The sequence below is a fragment of the Leptidea sinapis genome, chromosome 3, assembly GCF_905404315.1.
Source record: "Leptidea sinapis chromosome 3, ilLepSina1.1, whole genome shotgun sequence".
Taxonomy (NCBI): Eukaryota; Metazoa; Arthropoda; class Insecta; order Lepidoptera; family Pieridae; genus Leptidea; species Leptidea sinapis.
This window is the reverse complement of record NC_066267.1, coordinates 4,900,054-4,924,287: the sequence shown is the minus strand read 5'-3', so window position 1 is coordinate 4,924,287 and position 24,234 is coordinate 4,900,054. Positions and strand designations below refer to the sequence as shown.

The following is a 24,234-nucleotide window of genomic DNA, read 5'->3' as shown; positions in this document are numbered from 1 at the left end:
CCTGTAACTATGTATTACCTAGGATATTAAATACATTACCTAATGATCTAATAGATATATATCTGCAAAAGAAAAATTTCAAAGTAAAGCTAAAAAAATACTATCTAGAAGTTAATAACCCGGAAAACCTATGATGTTTATTTTTAATAATACTACTATATGTTATATTAAGTCTTAAGTAATTAAAACAATTATTGTAATGCGAACTTACCGCTCGCACATAAACCTTAGAGGTTTGGCGAGTATGTCTTTATTATTATATATATTAAGATAATTTTGTTCATTGAATAAATAAATAAATAAATTCGAAATTTTTCAACAGACTTGCGAAGAAAAAACAAATATGTATTGTAAGCAGCCTTTTTTTCATTTCCATTAGGGAACATAATAATATAGTTATTATAATGTTGCCCCACTTGCATTACGATCTAGCCTTAACTTAGACTAATAAGTAATTCTACTTTAACTTAAAGTGCTAGATAGATTTATGTAAGAATGGGTCCATTAGCACATTTCTTAATGTATCTATTAAGGGGAAGTCACTTTGTACATATGTCGGTATATTACTTTTCTCTCTTTCTGATTTTGCATTTGTGCTGCATTTATTATTTCTGGTGGGGTTAAACCTATCAATTGAGTATAATAATATTTAAGCTTATAAAGTAAGTGAAAAAATAAAAAAAAATCATAAAAACAACTTCAAAAATATTACAAAATATTTCCATATTTTAACAGGAATATAACTGAAGATATGTGTTTAAATTTCCGAATAAAAACTTAACGTTGCTCTTGTTTTACATCATGAATGTAACAAAATAAAGGCGGAGTCACATCCGGCGGAAACCGTGACCCAATGAGCTGGCATATTAGGGTGTCCCCTCATTTGGGTCACCACAAAATTGAAGCGGCGACCCTGTTAAACCATGCGTCAACATGGCGGATCCTAGTTAAATGGTTTTATATTAGATTTGCTTTGACGTAAAAGGGGCCTTTCTGGTCATGGAAGATTCTTAATAGGTTAGTCGACAAGTTCAAAAACGAGTTATTAACGAAAAACTAAATGGTTTAAACTTTATTTCATCGTAATTTGTTTATAACAATTGCAATTTTTATGTGCTTATACATATCGCTCATAATTTTAGAAGCTTTATCAATAAATAACACGTTTTTGAACTTGTTAATATTAATGTATATAAATTACGTGACACGTTGTTTGTCCGCGATGGACTCCTAAACTAATGAACGGATTTTAATGGGGATTACTTCATGGAGTGTAGTTTAGCCCAACTTGAGAGATTGGATAGTTTTTATTTCGATTTCGGACCCATAATTATTTTTATTTTCAATATTTTTTTTGTACGGACATATTTTCTATGAGAGAATTTAGTAACGCACAATTCCACTGTAAAACAATTTCATTATCACAACAGGGAGCATTTTTTACGAAATAATTCTTGATGTTTTGAAATATTATTGGCAAATTCCTATAAAACAGTAACTTTTTTTATTATCTACAGAACAACGTCTGTCGGGTCAGCTAGTTAGACTATAAAAGTGAAACAATAGATGGATAACAGATACGATAAAAACCCATATCATAATAAGAAGTACTTTTTAGTATGATAATACCGAATTCAATAATATTAAAACAAGGTTCTTAAATATAAAAAGAGGCTTAGTGCGAGTCGGACTCGCCCATGAAGGGTTCCGTAGCAGCAAGTAACATAATATAAAAGTTCTTGTAGTTCGTTGTAACTTTGATCGATATTTTAATAATAGTGTATTTTTTAAATTCAGTTATTGATAACACGTTCAAACCAATTTTCGGTGGAATTTTGCATGGTAATGTACATCATATATTTTTTTTAGTTTTATCATTCTCTTACTTTAGAAGTCACAAGGGGGGGACACATTTTACCACTTTGGAAATGTCTCTCGCGCAAACTATTCAGTTTAGAAAAAAATGATATTAGAAACCTCAATATTATTTTATTGGCCTACCCATAGATATATCGCACACATATGGGTTTGATGAAAAACAATTTTGAGTAACTCCTCTGACCCGAACAACTATCGTCCTGTGTCGGTTTTGCCGACCCCTAGTAAAATTTTTCAAAAAATAATTTTAAGCCAAATGCTTACTTACTTTAACTCTAATAAGTTACTTCATTTGAAACAATTTGGCTTTACTAGGGGACGTTCAACAACGGATGCAGGTGTTGAGCTGATATTTTATCTGACATCGTGTACTGGTTTAGCGCTAATAACCTATTGTTAAATAGCAAGAAAACTAAATTCATTAAATTTACCGTACCAAATGTCAAAAATGTAAATGCAAATGTTTTGTTAAACGGAGAGGAGATAGAACCTCAGGGTACGGTCATAGGGGACATAGGGGCCCCCATATTGAAGGATTGACGAACAAACTTAGTTCTGCAGCATACGCGGTTAAAAAGATTAGACAATTAACTGACATAGTTACGGCGCGACTAGTATACTTACTAAAGTATACTGGAAATAACTATATTTCCATAGTATTATGTCCTATGGTATATTTCTATGGGGCAACGCGGCCGATATTAATGCAATATTTGTGCTGCAGAAGAGGGCTATTCGCGCTATTTATAACCTAGGTCCTAGAGAATCATTGAGAGCAAAATTCAAATAAATTAACATCTTGACTGTTGCTTCCCAATATATTCTTGATAATGTAATGTATGTTCATAGGTACATAAGTGAATTTGCCAGAAACTGTCATAACCATAATGTTAACACCAGGAACAGACATAAACTGATGATGCCTACTACTCGGCTAAGTCGAGTAAGTCTTTTGTGGGGCGATGTATATGCTTTTACAACAAGATCCCAGAAAATGTTCAAAACAAAAGTATTACGTTATTCAAAAGAATTGTTAAAAAACGTTTGTGTGGTAAAGGTTATTATAACATAAATGCGGCCCCTTTGGGAGCCGGTTAAGAGCTGTCGGTGGGATAATTAGGACGTGTTTTTAAGTTTTTTAGGCTATATTTGTAGATAAGTCATTATGTTTGCTTAGAATTATCTATGCTCATGTCAAAAGATCTAATAACTATCACCTTTTGACGCCTACACACTTAATTTATGTTATAACTATCTAATATAGTAGAAATTATAATATAATGGATATTTTCGAGACAATTGACGACTTCGCGATTGAAGAAGAAATCCATTTCCTCAACAACAACGAAAACAAAGAAACGAAAAAGAACAAATAAACGAGTGAATTAGAGGTTTGTTGTTATTAAATGTTGTGATAAATGTCTTATGTCAAAGAAGCATCCTTTGACCTTTCTCTGTCTTATGCGTTAAATAATATATATGTCCATCTCGCTTGCACGTATGAAGTGTGAAGTTGCTTCGGCAATACCACAGACAAGTATTCTTTGGATAAAAACCGATTGAAAAATTCAAAACTTTTAATCGTTAGATAAACAGCAAGTTAATTTTATTCTCTTGATAGTTATCTGGTGATTTATCTGAGGATTGTAAAATCGGCCCTAAATCACTCACTACCTCAGTAGCCTATATAAGAATCACTCGCTACGCTCGTGATTCAATCAAAAGTCAACACTCGCAGCAAAAATTAACTTTGCTCACTTGTTGAACAAATAACTATTGTTTCAAATGAATTGTGATGTGCTAGTTGTATAAAATACCGGCCGACCCTTCTATTGAGTGCTCTAGCCAGTAAACGCCTCTTAACGTTCATTATCTATAGTTAATGACCACTTCAGATACTCGTTACTTGAAAGCACTAAAACTGTTTGAACGCCCCTTAAATGTTATCATTATTAGCAAAATAAAATTCATATCTAGTGCTTTTACTGATAATTATTATAATATTTAAATATTTTAGGAGTGGTAGTGCCACGTTGGGTCCTCACGGACACAACCGAATTGGGCCGGCACGCCCCGAGAAATACCACTCCCCCACTCGAAACCGGCGTGAAATAGCGGCTGTGCCGCTGTGTTTCGTCCGATGAGTGGGGTATCCGGAGGCCTACACCCCCCCTCCCAAATACAAATGGCAGCACAGACTAAAAAGAGACTACTCCAGGACGGTACCAGGCTATGCAGCCCTGGAGAATCCAGAGAGCAGGAGGCTCAATCCACCCTCCTCCACACTCGCTGTGGACTTTTGCAACATCAGGGGCTTCGATCATATTTAAATGCCGTCCACTTTCACCTGGAGACGGCGAAGCCGGCCCTGCTCTTTTTAACCGAGACACAGATATCCTCCCTGGCTGATTCATCTTACCTTTCCTACCCGGGGTATAATTTGGAACACTCCTTTATACCACGGGCTGGCATGTGCGTTTACGTCAGGGAGGATGTCTGTTCTCGACGCCTGAGTTTTCTTGAAGGACAGGACCTATCCATCATCTGGCTGCGTGTAGATTGCGATGACCATCCGCGAATCTACGCATGCCTGTATAGGTCCCATAGCGGTAACCCAGAGACTGACCGGCTCCTCGAACACATCCAAATGGCTACAGATTCCGTGTTGGAGCATATCCCCACTGCAGAGATCGTGTTTCTTGGCGATTTTAAAGCCCACCACGCCGAATGGCTAGGCTCACGTACCACCGATCATGCAGGGAGATCTGTTCACGACTTCGCCTTAGCTTATGGTCTGACGCAACTGGTTATTGCGCCAACGCGAATCCCAGATGTGCAAGATCATACACCTTCACTGTTGGACCTTCTGTTGACCTCACATCCGGACGGCTACCTAGTTTCCGTTGACCCTCCTCTGGGATCGTCGGACCACTGCCTGATCCGGAGCACCGTGCCGATCACGCGCCTAACACGGCCCCGCTTCTTAGGTTGTCGCTGCGTGTGGCACTATAGGTCAGCAGAGTGGGACGAGATGCGGTGCATTGCATCCTACCCGTGGAGGCAGATCTGTTTTTGCTGGGAGATCCAGATGCCGCTGCTGACGCTGTTGCTGATGTGGTACTGCAAGGTATGGAACTCTTCATTCCATCCTCCTCTGTGTCTATCGGTGGCAGGTCCCAACCATGGTTTGACCGCTCCTGCAAAATGGCCTCTCGCCGAAAGCAGGAGTGCTATCAGGCTTGGGTCAATGCGGTGGTATCTAAGGATTTGAATTCCAGCGAACTTAAAAAACACTTCAATCATGCCTCCAGGTCCTTCAAAAGAGTTATTGCTGACGCGAAGTCGAAGCACATTGGCAGAATTGGCGAGAGACTTGCACGCCTTCCCTCGGGAACTCGTGCGTTCTGGTCGCTCGCCAAGGCTGTCCAAGGAAACTTCTGCCAGCCAGCCATTCCGCCACTGCACAGGGATGATGACTCGCTGGCCCATGACGCGAAAGAGAAAGCTGATCTCCTGGGCTCCCTCTTCGCGTCCAACTCGACTCTGGATGACCAAGGTGCACCACCACCGCATATTCCGCGGTGCGATTCATATATGCCGGAGGTAAAAATCCGGCATAGTGCCGTGCTTAAGGCGCTTCTCACCTTGGACATTCACAAATCGAGCGGGCCCGATGGCATTCCGCCGATAGTGCTGCGGACATGTGCTCCGGAACTGGCGCCGGTCCTTACCCGTCTTTTCCGGCTCTCCTACTCATCAGGCGTAGTCCCGAAATTATGGAAGGCGGCTTTAGTGCACCCGATCCCTAAGAGAGGTGTACGCTCAGATCCGTCCAACTACCGCCCTATTGCCATTACCTCCATTTTCTCCAAAGTAATGGAGTCGATCATCAACCGCCAGCTCTTGGGATACCTAGAGGGGCACCAGCTGATCAGCGACTGCCAGTACGGTTTCCGTCAGGGTCGCTCAGCTGCTCAGCTCTTCTTGCATACCTCACCCATAAATGGGCGCAAGCGGTTGAGTCGAAGGGAGAGGCGTTGGCGGTGAGTTTGGACATAGCGAAGGCCTTCGATCGGGTGTGGCATAAAGCGCTTATAGCGAAACTGCCATCCTATGGGCTTCCCGAAAAGTTGTGCAAATGGGTCACTAGCTTTTTGGCTGATCGGAGCATCAAGGTTGTTGTCAACGGTGCATGCTCCGACTTAAAACCCATAAACGCTGGCGTCCCGCAAGGCTGCGTGCTATCCCCTGCGCTGTTTCTTCTGCATATCAATGATATGCTGCAAATCAGCAATATTCATTGCTATGCAGACGACAGCACAGGGTGTGCTTCCTACACCGGCCGTGCCAACATGTCCCGGGATAGCGTCGACGAGAACTGGTACAAACTTGTGTCTGAAATCGAGACTATGCTTTGCAAAGTCTCGGAATGGGGCCGACATAATTTAGTCCAATTCAACCCCAAGAAGACACAAGTTTGTGCGTTCACCACTAAAAAGTCTCCCTTTGTCATATCCCCTCGTTTCGACATAACTCCTCTAACTGCCACAGCCTGTATTGGCATACTTGGCGTCAATATATCGAGCGACGTTCAGTTCCGTGGTCACTTGGAAGAGAAGGCCAAACTGGCCTCTAAAAAGCTTGGTGTACAGTAAGGCGAGACAGTACTTCACTAAAAGCCACCACCTGCAACTTTATAAGGCGCAAATTCGGCCTCACATGGAGTACTGTTCTCACCTCTGGGCGGGTCCCCAGTACCAGCTTCTTCCATTTGACCGCATACAACGAAGAGCGGCTCGAATCATCGACGATCAAGTCATCTCCGATCGGCTTGATTCTCTAGCATTGCGTAGAGATGTGGGTTCTCTCTGCATCTTCTACCGCATTTATCACGGGGAGTGCTCAGAGCAGCTGTTCGGGTTGATTCCAGCGGCCGAATTCCACCATCGGACATTACGTGCAAAGTACCATCCGCATCACGTAGACGTCTGGCATTCCACAACCGCGCGTTTTCTTCGAAATTTCTTGCCTCGCACAGCCACTTTGTGGAATAAACTACCGGCAGCGGTCTTCCCGAACAGATACGACTTAGGGACCTTCAAGAAAAAAGCATACTCCCACCTTAAAGGCCGGCAACGCATTTCTTGACACACCTGTTGTTGCGGATGTCCATGGGCGGTTGCCTCACCTCTCCCCATCCCGTGAGCCTCTCGCCCGTTTGCCCTCTCTCATATAAAAAAAAAAGTCGACCGTCAGATGTTGGGTGAACCATAGACTACAATAGTTTTATCTATGATTTTTATTGTTACCATTTTTTATGATAATTGATACGCCCTGCCGATTACAATGCATTGCCGCTCAGGATTCTTAAAAAACCCAAAATTTTCTCAACGGCACAATCGCGCTCGTCACCTTGAGACATAATTTCACTAGCTACAGCGCCCTTCAGACTGAAACACAATAATGCTTACGCATCACAACTTCACAGCAGAAATAGACACCGTTGTGGTACCCATAATTTAGCCGGCATCCTGTGCAAAGGAGCATCCTACTGGTAAATGATGTTACTTATAACTAACTGATCCTAATGGTGTTCTTACAAATATTTTTGTATTTACCACGGTTCAAGGAGTTTCTGTAAGTTAACAAAATGATGATAGTTTATATTATAGTTATATTATAAATATTTAAGAAAACTGTTAGGCGAGCTTTGTTTTCATTGGACGTCAGGAGGTCTAGCGGGCCGGATGGAATTTCTCCAATCGTGCTTAGAACGTGTGCCCCTGAGTTGACGCCGGTGCTAACGTGTTTATTCCGGCAGTCTTATTCAAAAGGCGTAGTCCCTGACATATGGAAGTCAGCCCTTGTCCATCCGATCCAAAAAAAAGGAGACAGTTCGGATCCGGCTAACTACAGCCCTATTGCTATTACCTCTCTGCTCTCCAAAATCATGGAGAGCATAATTAACCGCCAGTTCTTGGTATACTTTGAGGGATGACCCTCAAGGTTGATCAACGACCGGCAGTTCGGCTTTCGCCATGGTCGGTCGGCAGGCGATCTTCTGGTATAACTAACACATAGATGGGCGGCGGCTATTGTAAGCAAGGGGGAAGGCCTGGCAGTTGGCCTGGATATAGCGAAGGCCTTTGATGGCACAAGGCGCTCTTCTCAAAACTTCCATCATTTGAGCTTCCTGAGAGCTTATGCAAGTGGAACTCCAGCTTCCTCCCAAGGCGCAGCATACAGGTCGTTGCCGACGGTAATTGCTCGAACCCGAAGCCCGTGAGCTGTTTCTTCTGCATATCAATGATATGTTGGACACCTCCAACATTCATTGCTATGCAGACGACAGCACTGGTGATGCCGTATACACGGGCCATGCAGGTTTCTCTATAGAAATCGTCAACCAGTGCCGGGAGAAACTAGAGTGTTCTATCGAGTCCTATCTTGAGAAGGTCGCGGAATGGGGTAAATTGAACCTTGTCCAATTTCACCCCCAGAAGACTCAAGTTTGCGCGTTTACCACTAAAAAAACCCCATTTGTCATATCACTGCTCTTCGACAACACTTCCCTTAAAAGCTCGCCTAGTATCGGAATACTGGGTCTCGAAATCTCGAGCCATTGCCAATTCCGTGGCCATCTGGAGGGCAAAGCCAAATTGGCTTCGAAGAAGCTGGGTGTCATTAATAGAGCACGGCAATACTTCAAGCCGGCCCACATTCTAGCGTTCTTCAAAGCGCAGGTCCGGCCACACATGTTGTATTGCTGTCATCTCTGTTCTGGCGCACCAGTTAGTATGTCATTCCCACCCTTTGGATGTGCGGCGGTCCTCCACAGTGCGATTTTCAAGGAGCTTTCTTCCTCGTACTACAAAGCTGTGGAATGAGTTTCCTTGTGCGGTGTTTTCGGGATGATACGACATGGGTACCTTCAAAAGCGCGTACACCTTCCTTAAAGGCCGGCAACGCTCTTGTGATTCCTCTAGTGTTGGAAGTGAATGTGGGCGGCGGTGATCACTTAACACCAGGTGACCCGTACGCTCGTTTGTCCTCCTAATCCATAAAAAAAAAGTTACGATTTCGGGAGCGAGCAGTTGGAGCGAAAAATAGAAATTAAAATTTATATTTGAGAATCGAAATAAGATTTTATTATTTACGACCTGAGCTTAAAAAGTTTGATGCAAGACTGAGTTTAATATCTAAAATACAAATGCAAAATGTTACGTAAAGCTATCTTACCAAGTAAGGTTACAATAACAAGTCGCCCGGGAGGGCCGACTAATAAGAGAAGTGCTGTGTTGGGCTCAACCACAACGTGAGAGCTTTAAGCTCTGCTGCACTATGGGTTAGGATATACAACTCTTCCCCCCTTGGATCGAAGTTCTCGGAAAAGCACCTTTTTGAGAACTTCGGAGAGTTGTTTGAACAAGGTGGTACATACTGAATGTAATATAATTATTGTGAATAATGGAGCTTACCCACTTATAATAAGTACCTCTGATTAACTCTATTTTCCTCCTGATGTGCCGGATTATTTTCCGTTTCTTTCGAATGACAATCCTGCTTCGTACAAAGCTTCCTTTTTATTACAGAGGAATACTTACACAGAATGAAGATTGATGACAATAAGATGACGATCGCGTACAACGAGTAAATAGTGACACTATATGTTTCACTTATTACAATTTTTACACTGATTACACTTTTCTTTAGTATGTAGTTCAAATGTCGAATATCATTCAATTTGATGCCGTTTAAGTCTACAGGTTCCATATCTGAAGCATGAGATTTGTTCCCGTAAATCAGGTAAGTTTATAATGGTTATAGGCATATAACTCGTTTATAGAGATTAAGAACGTCGGATTTGGATTTGGATAGTCTGTGGTTATAATGTATGTTTCCCGTATACGCACCTTTGTATCGTTGTCACAAGTTTGAGAAATGAGTTTGTAATATATGGAATATCCAACTATTTGGAGTGATTCTTTCGATTTTCAAGTCTATGAATTTTTGTGTGCACAGCACAATATCTATTTTTCACACCTAATTTTTTTAAATGCATTTCTTTTATTCATTTATATGGCAATACAACGTTTGCTGGGACAGCTAGTTTTCTATAAAAACCACAACGACAGCTTCAAACTGGCTTTGGATCTGTCAAATTACAATGTTATATGACAGTATTAGAAAATTAATTCAATAAAATAAATCATACTCATTGGGGTAATATGTATTCGTGTATTAGATACTAGAGAAAACGTCTCTTATTGTTTGTTTGTTACACGAAGTGTTGTAGCCAACTGTAGTTCCCCAGATTTGGGTTAGAACGTAACCTAGATTCACTGAATAAGAACTACCACAATGCCTCTCAGCAGTCCCCTCGCACTTCGCACAATAGCTTTTTATTAAGAATTGTTTTTATTTTTAGAATTTGTCTGGTAGATATTTCTATATCTTAAAATGGAGTAGGCGTGCAAGTTATCTGAATCTACGATGTAAAATCTAGTTTTATTGAGATTATGAATATCATGACCATGGAACTAATGTAATACATAATGTAATACACCAGTGGAAGTAAAGCTAGCTGTTTTACTTTAATAATTTATAGATAATTTTGTCTAGATACGTTTCACACTCGCGATTTGTGTTAGTGTACGTACATCGTTTAAAATAGAGGTTAACTATCAACCTCAAGTTTTTCTACGTTTTCACAACTGTCACAGACCTTCTAGACGTATAAATGATCTGAGATGCTTTATTTCAAAATATCGACCTGGAAATACCCAAAAATAATTTATTCCATTGATTTATATACTTTTCAACATTAAGTATATAATTTATGAAATATATGATATGGCAACTAAGGGATAGAAAGTTTTATCAATGGTCTAAAGTAGAATTTATAAAACTACCGACTTATTTATGTTGAAATAATAGCGAAGTGGATTGATTGTCTCCAGCCAAGCCAATTTCGCTTGCTTTTAACAATGATAAATGAGAGATAGCTTGTAATATTGATAAATTGTTTTCTAACAAAGTATGTCACATATTGATAAACGAACATATTAATCATTGTATTGAATAAAGGCGTTTTCCTAAGTTAACAAGTCAATTTTATATTTTTTCTACTGAATACAATTACTCAAACCATAACACAAAACTATTCATTTCTCCAATTCGTCTGGTAATGATCATTTCCAAACGATTAAAGTTTGGCATTGGCTACAAGTGTGTGATTATGCCTAAACTTCATGGTAGACCAAAGCCGTAAACTTCACATTAATAAATAGTAGTTTAAAAAACTAAATAAACACGCTTTTTATAGAAAACCGAACTAAAAAGTAGAAAATATTTCCTAGTTTTTAGTTTGGTTTATTCATAAAAGCGTGTTTTTTTAAACTATTATTTGCATTGTCGAATTAAAATTCTCTTTGGTATTCGAAAATTTCCTAATATTATATAAATCGGTTAAAGATAATGCTTGAAATTAACATCAATTCCAAAATTATATAAATGAACAAAAATCTCATTTTGCAAATTGAGAAATGAATAATTTTATCACTTTAATGTATTGTCATCGATCCTCGATAAATCTACGAAGTTTCAACGAAATCTGGCCGTTTAGGGTTGGTGAAAATCGCACCCAAATGAGTAGGCTGCAAACAAACAAACATACAGGTGTAGCTAATAAAAAGCGTGTAAAAAACGCACGAACCTGCCCAAAGACGATGACCGACAGCTGTAAATAGGGCCCACCATTCTCGTGCGTAAAGAGATATATATTTATTTACTTTATTGTCGTATTAAAAGTATTACATGTCACGGCATGTAATTAGCCATTGCAACACTCGCGTTGTTCATTATGCTATTGTGCTTCACCTCATGGCACAAACTGTACTGATTACTAGGAGCCCTATTACCAAAATCGAAAGCCGAAGTTTCGGTCCGAAACGAAAGAACGACGAACTTCGAATGAAATGCTATTATCAATGTACTTCGGATCCGAATAGTGCGGACGGATTTCGTTCCGAAACCATAGACATAACCATAAAAAGTGGAGTTGTAGTTACGATCATTATAATGTCAAACAACGAAAAAGTAAATGTCAAGTGAACTTGGGAATAAGGTAAACGAAAGACAAAATGTCTTATCGCGAACTTCGTATCGATCTTTTGATCCAAAACACTTTCGTAGTAGGGAAATGTACGATCACTGAACTGAAACTTCGTATTACCCAATTGCTTTAGTTGTTATAGAGTTAGTACGTCCGATCAGATAGAGTCAGATCTAGTTGACAAATAAGTATTATTAGAGCGCTTTCACACCACGTCCGATCCGTATATATATTTAACTTATCTTAATCCCCGAATATATTTATTTGAATTGACTATTCAATAATAATTTATAGATTTAATAAAATAATCCCTATACTGTCAGAAGACGAAGGATCTTAGAGACATTCGAATTTATATATGGTTATCGTCAATGTCGATATTGTGAGCTTAGCTTAGTACTGACGTGGTTATCTACTAAGAGGTGTATTGTCATCTAAATGGGTGTGAGAATTCAGAGTATGGATGATCTCGGAGCGCTGCGTGAGCCATGGCTATATACGTATAGTTTTAACCATAAAGTTCTTAATGTAATTTAGAAATATCGAAAAATCCATTTGCAAGCTGAAGCAGGAACAAATTGTGTAGTGTTTGAGCGATTCTATTTCCAAGTCCACACTGGCGTCGTTGTATTGTTAGGCATCGCCAAAAAATAAGTTAAATGTCACATAAATTTATCTTTACCTTTTATATACCACTTTGTAGTATAAAGTATGCTTGAAACACATTTATAAGAAAATCGTCTGATTACTACAATAATTCATTAAGCTGCTGTGATATATTTTCGTTACCATTTTCAAAATATAAATACAATATTGTTAAACACTTGCTCCAACCAGACTATTGGCATTTTCCATTACCTATTAGTATTACACTTGTGATTGTTATTATTAAGAATATTAACGAAAATGCACATGTAAATAATTAAATAATATTATATCCCTTAGCTTATGGTTTATTTTTAATTATTGTCACACTTTTGCACACAGAGCGCCATTTGCTTCCGAAGCGGTAGTAGTATCTAGTATATTAGAAATGACATCAAAACTAATTCTAAAGGAATCAGTTTTGAGAAAATAAATGCCTTTTAGGCCTTTTCATGCCTTTTGCTACTTTGTCACCAAACATGTTTTAAGTTTTCTAGTATGTCTAATATGATTACTTTAACATCTAAGTAATTAATTTATGGAACTGCTAGGTCTATTTGAATTATTTAATATTATGTAATTATGCTTGAATATGACGTTTTGTTTCCTGAAATAATAAATAAATAAATTTCTTCGGCCAGTTCCCTTTCATTAAAACCGTGTTATTGTATGACAAAAATATATTCATCATGTATATCATAGTAAGAAAGAATAGCAGAAAATGCAAAACATATTCCCAGTAACAAATATAGCAAATAAATTCTTGCAATCAACTGTGTATTGTTACACATTGTTTTATTTCAAAACTTCTGTTATTGAGAGGCATAAAATTACTCTCAGGGTTGTCGCATATCGAATAAAATGAATGATGTATTACTTTTTATGAAATGACAGGATAAATAAATTGAAATGGAATGAAATGTACTTATTTGAATGAAAGCCTTAATTTATTTGTACGTGGTTATTTATTTGAAGTTGATACATTTTAGTCGCATAGATAATAAGTAAACATAATTGACAATATTGCTATACGAATATATAATAGGTTATAATAAAATAGTTAATCTATTGAATAGAGATTTTAATATATTAATCTGAGAACCGCTATCAAAAAGATTCTCTTTATGTTAAGGAATTACATTATTTATTCACCAACAAAAAATTATTTGGAATATATTATTTGAAGATAGTGAAAGACATTAATGGTATTAACTGCGGCTACTTATAATTGGTCAGGATGTAACAACGGATAAAAAACCAAAATAAAATATTGTATCCTCTCCCCTCTATTTTTAATTGTACTCCATCTAATATCTATAAAGTGTTTTTCATAATATTTAATGTATTTATGAAAGTAATTTCCTTAACAACACATGCGACAGAATAATTCAATGTCACTTACCGGTAGTTGCAGAAAGCATCTTTAAAGTTGATGTTTCATTAAATATTATATCATCACTTTCTTTTTCATTTTGACAGTCAAAAATAGCATGTGATATAACGAAACATTAACTTTAAGGATACTTTCTGCAACTAGCGGTTAGTTACCTATTATTGTCGTTAATAAACCTGACTACGAACTTGATCCCGCGTTCAAGTCTCGTTGGGAGCAAATATGGATCTTTATGTCAAGTTTATTAATCTTTATGTCTGAATATATATATATATATATATATAATGTATTAAATATTTCTTTGTTTGACACTCGTAAAGGCTTTACCATGTTTGGAGAAGATAATTTGTTATCCAATTCGTATTATAACTTAATTTGTAAATAATCTTACTTTAATCAAGCAGTTTCTACAGATATTATTTAATCATTTCATGTTTAATATAATATGCTACATAATATATTATGTGGCAACCCTAGCGCCACGTGACCCTTGCCGAGTGCGTCAATAGGTATGTTTTGTAAATAGTACAAGCTTTATTTGAACCTGTGTCGAGGCTGACCAGTTACGAGTTATTTAAAACAATGCAATTATGTTTAGAAACTCATGTATATATGTAATATGCATTCGAATTGCATAATAAAAATGAGTACAACTCTATAATCTAAAAGCTATTGTATAATTTTGAAATAAATCAACGGATCTTGTCTCAAGCAGTATTTTTTCAAGTTGTACCAGTTTTTTTGTAGTGGTTCTTTCAGATTCTGTTGGTTGAAAAATATCACAAGAACTATACGTTAAATTAATTAACTATTTAAATGCAAACGGATTGAAAATCCTCTAGATTTTTATGTGCCTAATGAAGAACAAAGGCTGTACGTCGGAAAAGCGCAAGGTATATTCATGCATTATTCTTTGTATGAGCCGACCACAAAAAAGTGTGACGTTTTTAATTCGTCTGTAATGCGATCTTTAAGCCAATTTTGAACTGTTTTTAATAGTTTTTTTTTATATCGGAAGAGTGTATCGCAAGGGTATGTACAATAAGGAATACCAAGGAGTATAAGATGATGAAATACTGCAGCAAGAATCAAGTCAAACAGCTCTTCGCAAAACTCCCTGAAAAAAATGCGCTACAGACACACAAAGTAAATGTACCAAATAAAAAAATAAATTTAAAAAACTATTGAAAAATTATTTATTGTATCAAAAACAGTTGTATAATTAGTTTTATTGTATGAGACTCGGCCCTGTAGAGTATTTATTGATAATGTATATGTATTTATTTATAATAAATAAATTGGACCGACGTATCTAAGCCATCCCAAATAAATGAGTTGTACAAGAATTTTCTTCTTTAGTTCGTTTCGACTTTAAGCGCGGAGCCCCATGTTTTGTGTTCGGTTTTTGAATTCTATGTTCTTTTATTCGACGCTTTATAAGGTGGCCATGCTCGATGATTCGTCTGTCGTTTTATGAGAGTATGGATCGCGGTGATTATCTATCACCAGGTGGTCACCGTTTATCCTCCTGTTCCATGAAAAAAAGATCTTTAGTAATTGTTTAACGGTATTTATCTTAATAGTTTCTTCAGTAATTTCATGGAGTTAGTATTTATCAAATTATTTTTCTTTTCAATGAAAATAAGGGACGAGACGAGCAGGACGTTCGAGATTCTTGAAAAATACAAAAATTCTGAGCGGCACCAAAACTGCGCTCGTCACCTTGAGATATAAGATGTTCAGTTTTGATTTGCCCAGTAATTTCACTAGCTACGGCGCCCTTCAGACCGAAACACAATGCTTACACATTACTGCTTCACGGCAGAAATAGGCGCCGTTGTGGTACCCATAACTTAGCCGGCATTTTGTGCAAAGGAGCCTCCCAATGGAACATATGTATAATTCACCTAAAATATTATTATAGTACAATTCCGCGAACAATTCCATTAATAAAAGGATTACTCTGTCAACAATATGTTGATGTTGTGAGTAATTAAGAACTGTTATCATTATCATGTCATTTAATTAATTAAAATATAACAATAGCGAGATGGATAAGCGTGGGATATTTTCACATTTCATTAATTGGCATATACAAAGACTTAAAATATATTAGTGTGGAGCGTTCAGGAGTTCTTTTTGCATTTGTTTTGTGACGTAAAAATCACATAACACAAATAAAATTTGAAAAACAAAATTTTATGAACGATGCGGCACTGAAACTCTCGACCTCCTCATTTGTTTTGTGTATTAGTCCTAGAAGTGAGGGTTATCAATTTAAATAAATTAACATCTAAGGCCTATTATTGTAATGTTAAAGATTATTTGAATGATAAAGAGGAATTAATGTTCTAAATTTTGTTAATGAATATTATTACTCGTATACTGGTTCTGCCTTGAGGATGATGAAACACCTATTCATCTACTCTGCGACTGCGGCCCACTAATGCATAAGCGTAACACAATCTTTGGTAACTACTTCGTGCCACCAGATAGTGTTTGCAACACTCGCGTCAAGGAACTACTGCGGTTCGTAAAGGCGGCAGGGCTTGACGATGAGCTCTGGACGCGGTGTTACTAGGAACCTTTTAGAACCAGGAAATAGCCACCCTCTTCAAATAATAAATACTCGTATACTCATTTGAATGCTATTGTAACTTTTGTACTTCATCCTGACTTGCACTAAATAACTTATAAAGTTTTACAGTGAATAAAGTTTTTTTTTTTATTTTACTGCATTTCTTGAACTAAATACTTATACACTGTGTTAAAAAAACCCTGTACGATAATTGGCATGGATATAAAGTAGGATGCGGAGAAACCACTAAAAATAAAATAAAAAATCAAACCCCTTAGATTAAATTCTGCTGTAAAAAGAACATTTCATATTAAATGGTTTCAAAAATCTTGAGAACCCCTGACATATTTATTTTACCAATAAACTAAGGTCAACGCCCTTAACTCGGTTCAAAATGAAAATGGCCGCCGGCAGAGGTGTAAACTTTTATAATTGGGAACGTTATTTCTATTCTTTTTTTTCACTTTTTTGATGGTGTGATTATTACCTCTTAATCTTTCTTTCTTATTACTTGATACCAATACATGCCTTAAGATATAGTACAAGATTTTTTTTACATCCTGTATAACTAAGTTATACAGGCTGTTAAGAAATCATGTAATAAGAAACTGGACGAAGTACTTGTGTAATAGGTAACTAATTATTGAGTTTTATGTTTTAAATAGGAAGGTTATCCCAAAAGCATGTTTTCCGTATGTGCCCATTTGGATATACCGTTAGCCTTGACGAATCAAACATTGGACACGAAAACCCAGAATAATTTGTGAAATCACGATTGTGATTTTTATTTGATTGATGATATTGAGATTTTATTATGTAACTTTTTGTGCTAGTTAAATAAGATATTAAATTAAAATTACTAGTAGTAAAAATTATAACAATATGCTGTAGGTATCCGTATCGAAGCTGTCGCAGTTTTTAGGAATCGGATGGACAACGGGAATGACTTATATAAGTCCGGGTCTACGCTTTTTAGTATGAATGAGAATAAAAACTCGTTAACTTCCCACTTTTTAACAGGCTGTAACTCCTACAGGTGATAACAGCGAGCCGTTGTTTGGTGCTGGGCGCTGACACCAGAGGCGAGATGGAAGGCTGGGCGGGAGCCATCCGTGGTGCTCTGCACAGCGGCTGCAACGTAGCTGACCTGGTCGCCAGCCTGTCCTCGGGAGACCATCACTGGTATAACAATCAGTTACACCAATACATACACCGGAACAGTCCGGCTTACGAATCTTCTTTTTTTTATGAAAATGAGGAACGAGCAGAGCAGGACGTTCAGCTGATGGTAATTGCCATGCCCATTACAATGCATGGATTCTTGAAAAGGCTCAGGATTCTTGAAAAACCCCAAAAATTCTGAGCGGCACTACAATTGCGCTCGTCACCGTGAGACATAAGATGTTAAGTCTCATTTGCCCAGTAATTTCACTAGCTACGGCGCCCTTCAGGCACATATTTAATAAATAAGTAAATAAATAAGACAGAGTGAGTAAAACTTCAAAGATTGTATGTATTATTGTAATTGTTTTGTAAAGGTACACGGCCACTCACGCGCGGCCCACGTTCTGCAACGTGTGTCGCGAGTCACTGGGCGCGTTGGGCACGGCGCATGCGCTAGCCTGCGAGCTGTGCAAGTACAAAGCACACAAGCGATGCGCCGCGCGCGCGCCGCCATCTTGCAAATGGAGCACGCTTGCGTCGCTCGGACCGCATCTCGTGGAGGACGTCGACGGCGTGAGTATATTAACACATATTATAATAACGTCGTAAAAAAAACGTAAAAAGCCGAAACATGCCACAGAGTACATATAATAAGCTTTATATACATTGCCGCATTTACTCCAGTTGTTTCAAATATTCTTGGTTAATAAGCAGCAATAGAAAACATTTTTAAGTTCATATTAATTTATTCGGACCGAAAAGACCTCGAGGACACATAGAAATTATCCTTGAGGTAGATTTCCTCTGAGATAGGCGTTTCTCCCTGACTTCCTTTGTTTCATTAAAAAGGCGCTGTCTCATATGAACAGCACGTTTAGTACGTCTACACATATTCAGACAGATTAGTGTAGTCCAGATTCACTGATTCAAAAAAAAATTAACACCACAAACCACTGCACTTCAATATAATGTAATCACAATTATTGATATTTTTGGAGTCGGTGTCATGGCTGGCACCGCAGTTATAAAACTACCTTGGCAGGTAGGTTTATAACTACATACATAGTTATAGGTGAGATGTGCTTGTGTAGCACGCGCGACGAGACGAAGCGAGAAGCGAGACCGCGGCGGTCGTACGTATATTAACATCAACTGCATATTAAACTTATATTAACTATCGGACTGGATTGTCGCTTTCTGTCAAACCCTTGAGGATCACCATCATTTCGGCCGGAAAACGTCGACTGCTGGACGAAAGCCTCCCCCAAAGATCTCCACGACGATCTGTTCTGCGCTGCCGTCATCCAACCTATTCCGGTTCTATCTTGACCAGATCGTCGGTCCATCTTGTGCAGGGCCGACCAACACTGCGTCTTCTGGTACGTGGTGTCATTCAAAGACTTTACTGCCCCAACGGCCATCTGGCCGTGGAGCTATGTGTCCTGCTCACTACCACTTCAGTTTCGCAACCATTACTTCGATCTCCTCACCATTGCCCTCTGAGCAACAATGAGCTTCCTCATAAGGCCCATAGTAGCGATAGAGTATTGAGGATATTCAGAATATAATAATTTGTAATCAATACCAGTAGCGCTTAGCTCATCACAATATATTAATATTTACGTCTGATAATAGCAACAGCTTGAAGTGTGGCCGTTAAAGTTTACGACGCAATAAACAGAGCTACGATTCATTTTACGACCAATCGGCGCTTCATCGTATATACGAGTACAAGCAGTTGATTAGTTCTCTACTATTTAGATTATTCTTTTCGTTTTATATAGGTCGGGATGATTGTATGGCATTTAAAACAAGCTGTGAACTGGGTTATTTAATCTTTGTGTAACAAAGAAAATTTAATTTTTAAGCCTTCTTATTTGATAAATATATTGGTTACACAAATATAAATGGATTTTCCTTAAATGCAACATATTATGTTTATAAACTAATATGTAGGTCACACTAAAAGTTTTGCATAACTTAAAAAAAACAACATGTTATAACCAAAATATTATGTTTACTTGTTTGCTTTTCAAAATACTCTCCTTTACATTTTAAACATTTTTTCATGTAATCGAATAATTTTTAAAACAGGAGGAACACAGATCTGAAGGCATGTTTTCTACGTGCTGATTGAACGCTATCACTGCCTCTTCGGAATTGCTAAAATTGAAACCTCTCATCAAATCTTTGATTTTGGGAAAAATGCAGACATCACAGGGTGCTAGGTTGGGGCTATGTGCAAAATGGACGACGAGTTGTACTTTTTCGGAAGCTAAAAATGACTTACTTCTGTTGGCCGTGTGTGAAAAAGCGTTATCATGATGTAGGAGAACGCGGCTTTTTGGTCGTCTTTCGCGATTTTTTTTACACCCCGGGTAAACAAATGGTAGAATACCACTCGGCATTAACACTCTTTTGATCTTCAAGTGGAATTGTGCAGATGGAACTCGTAGCTGAGGATAAAAATGCGATCATTTTTTTAGTAACGTTTCTTGCCTCACTTTTGTGGTCAACAATAGTGAGACAGGCGATGTTCTCATTTTCAAACACCCATTCACAAAGTTGCTATTTTTTTCGGGTTATCAATCCCCAATAGTCCTCGAATAGTCTCATAGGTAATCAGGTTTTCTTCAACTAGCCGCTTAACAGTCAGCCACATTATTTTCGTTGACGGCAGTTAAAGTCCGCCCCTCTCGAAATTCGTAATGTAAAGATGACCTCTCTCAAATTGAGTGCGGTTTGGTGGTCAAGCAAGGTCCTTCTCTCCCAAAAGCATTTTGAAGACGAGCGGCACAGTCTTGCGGAGAGAGAGAGAGAACTTTTAAAATCATAAAAAAATCATCGCTCTAAAATCTTTTCCACTTAACTCCTTTTTCGTTGCGTACGTAGAACTTTGGTGTGTGATAAAAAACAATTGACAAATGATCTCCCGCCAATTCTTTTTTCGTATTACTAAGAAGGTTGCAACGTTTCAAAAATGATAACATTCGAAATTCAAATAGTTCCGATTAGCTAGAAGTGCAAAACTTTTAGTGTGCTCCCATGTTTGCAGCGTGGCGCTATAATGGCGACATTAAATGAACACACGTGTAGAGCAATTTAACCTTTATCGTTAAAAAAATAAGGTAATTTAATTGGAATTTTGAAATTTTCAAACAAATAAATTATATATTTAAGAAACCAAATTTTAATCTACCTAACGTGGTCGCATAAGACGGTGAAGTAGTCGTCAGTGCCTACGCTAGCACGCGGCTACTAGATTTTTTACACGATGTTCCGAAATGATATTATGGAAAATTTATTTACTTAGGTAGTTTTCGTATTTTAATTTTGTATTTTTTTTTTATGATTATGGTTAAGAAGTTGTACCCGTGTGTTTATTTAATTTATCGCCAGGCTGTAAATGATTTTACAAATTAGCACTTATAATATTAAATAGTTTTACTTATTGGCACAACTACCAGTGGGAGGCTCCTTTGCACAGAATATCGGCTATATTATGGGTACCACAGCGGCGCTTATTTCTGCCGTGAAGCAGTAATGTGTAAACATTACTGTGTTTCGGTCTGAAGGGCGCCGTAGCTTGTGAAATTACTGTGCAAATGAGACTTGACATCTTATGTCTCAAGGTGACGAGCGCAATTGTAATGCCTCTCAGAATTTTTGGGTTTTTCAATAATCAGGCAAGCAGGGCGTATCAATTACCATCAGCTGAACGTCCTGCTCGTCACGTCCCTTATTTTCATAAAAAAAGCTCTGTCCTATTTTATATTATACATATAAAACGATGTTACGATTTTGTGCTTCATCTGAAAGTAGGTAATAAAAATTCTTCCTATCCCGGTCCCCTAGAACCAAAATATGTTAATAATATTTTTTTATGCAAATAAGGGACGAGACGAGCAGGACGTTCAGCTGTTGGTAATTGATACGCTCTGCCCATTACAATACAGTGCCGCTCAGAATTATTGAAAACCCAAAAATTCTGAGTGGCACTACAACTGAGCTCGTTACCTTGAGACATAAGATGTTAAGTCTCATTTGCCCAGTAATTTCACTAGATACGGAGCCCTTTAGACCGAAACACAGTAATGATTATACTTATAGTATATATAAAAGTAATATCAACAGTTTCGATTCGAAGATTGATAATTTAACCTCGTTTGCATTTATGTACCCGAGTTGATTAGTTATTTTAACATTTAGGTATTTACCTACTTTAAATTCGCTTTCACATAATATAAGGTTATTAATAAAATTTTCATTAACACCAAATTTAGTCTGAGTTCTCTAACGATTTAATTAATTATAGCACAATATATTCGTGTGATGAATATTAAATTATAATGTCGTGTATTATAAACTATATTATATTATCTATCGGCGGTGATATCGCCTGCGTAAATTTCGTTTACTGTTCATATTATAAGATTCAAATGTTCATTGTGTGTCTTCTACCGCATTTATCACGGGGAGTGTTCCGAAGAGCTGTTTAACCTGATTCCTGCCGCCGAATTCCACCTTCGCATGACACGCCACAAGTTAGGATATCTTCCCTACCATCTGGATGTGCCTCCACAGTGCAGTTTTCTAGGAGCTTTCTTCCACGTACTACTACAAAGCTGTGGAATGAGCTTCCTTGTGCGGTGTTTCCGGGACGATACGACATGGGTACCTTCAAAAAAAGCGCGTACTTAAAGGCCGGCAACGCTCTTGTGATTCCTCTGGTGTTGCAAGAGAATGTGGGCGGCGGTGATCACTTTACACCAGGTGACCCGTACGCTCGTTTGTCCTCCTATTCCATAAAAAAAAAATATAATATGATACCCTCAGATTAAGGATTGGTCGCTCCAACTAAATGCAGCACTACCTAAGAGCAATAACTTTATGTGAGTAGCATCTTGGCATCTTTCAAATTATTGGTTCATGTTATTTTACATTGAAATCAATAAAATACAAAATACTTACTGATTATATGTGATTCCAGTGTCTTTTTTATTTCTTGCAGTATTCTTTTTAGAACGCAACCCGGCAGTTTAGTTTCAATTATTAGCAAAGTTTAACAGAACCTAGAATACAAAAGTTATTGAGTACAGTAGCTGCATCATCCACATACACCATAAATCAATAAAGGTATTCTGTGAGCATTTTATAAGCGATTATAAATAAATCAACATGTATATATAAAAAAATGGTTATTGTGGGCTATCCCTAAGAGATAGACATATATGTCTATGTGAAACTATCAGCCCGGTCAGACTTCGTTCTGTCAAAAGTTATTAGTAAATGTAATGTCATTTCCGGGTGATCAAACCACATGGTATACCACTGTGGACGTTTTTATGGACCTTTTCAAGTTGTACAATACTGTACTACATTATTTTTATCGTCATCGTATGGTTTAGCCAGCGTTTGCAATGTAATCCGAAAAGAAGGGTTTATTGAGAACATCATATTAGAAACCTCTAAAATTAACCGTGTTTCTCTACTATATTATGCATGTATCATACATATAAACATTCCTCTTGAATCACTCTATCTATTAAAAAAAGCGCATCAAAGTCCATTGCGTAGTTTTAAATATCGAAGCATACATATGGAGCATTTCAAATTTTTTTTCGCGCATTTAAAGTAAAAGATGTATAATCAAAGTAACGAAACTAACTTCTTATATAATTTCTATCTGCCAGTGAAAAAAAGACACATCAGCATGAATCAAGGCCACATAATAATATACAGGGTGTGTGGGGTATGTTACTTAATAAGAGTTATTAGTTTTTGGACATTCTTTCGATTGGCATCATAAGAGTAGGAGTGTTTTTTTTTTACATTTAAGTCGGTTCGATTCCCAGACGAGGCAAGTAGTTTTTAGAAAATCTTTGAATGCAGAATAACTAACTTTTAAAAATAACATAAAGTCTTCTTACAGTAAAATAGCGTATCTTCGATATTTAAGGTACTTTCCCTTCATGTCCCATAACTTTGGGACACCTGTATAGATTAACTTACTCTTTCAACACCGAAATTTAATGACTATATTCATTGCGTACTTTGTTCATTCTAGTTTTCACGAAAGTTGTATGGAAAACGTAATGGATTGAATTGCATGTACATTATAGAATACTTAACGTAGCAATCGATAGATACATATAATTTATATTTGACGAACTGTAAAATCGCTTCACTCAGTCAAATGGTCTGAACCTTCTCCTTTTTTGAAGTCGATTAAAAAAATATTTTCTGTTATATTTAAGACACATTCAGACCTATATTCGTTCTTTAAAACATTATTTTGACATTAACAGACAGTCATTTCAATTCCATCAGTTTAAGGTACTTTTTGTAGAAAATTCCGTAGAGAATGTATTGTATTTTAGCTCGGCACATTTTATGAAGTAAGAAAAACCAATACTTATTTCACCTTGCCAACAATACTTTGACTTAGCCAGCCTAACATTA

At 37.4% G+C, this 24,234-nt stretch overlaps 1 protein-coding gene across 1 annotated transcript in view; it reads left to right on the top strand.

The window, feature by feature from the left end:
- Positions 1 to 24,234, top strand: part of LOC126979318 (diacylglycerol kinase delta-like) — a 133,181-nt gene that overhangs the window by 87,907 nt on the left and 21,040 nt on the right. The window contains exons 3-4 of the mRNA XM_050828564.1: positions 17,645 to 17,790; positions 18,147 to 18,345. Of these exons, the coding sequence (XP_050684521.1) occupies positions 17,696 to 17,790; positions 18,147 to 18,345 (294 nt within the window). The 5' untranslated portion in view covers positions 17,645 to 17,695. The remainder of the gene's footprint in view (positions 1 to 17,644; positions 17,791 to 18,146; positions 18,346 to 24,234) is intronic.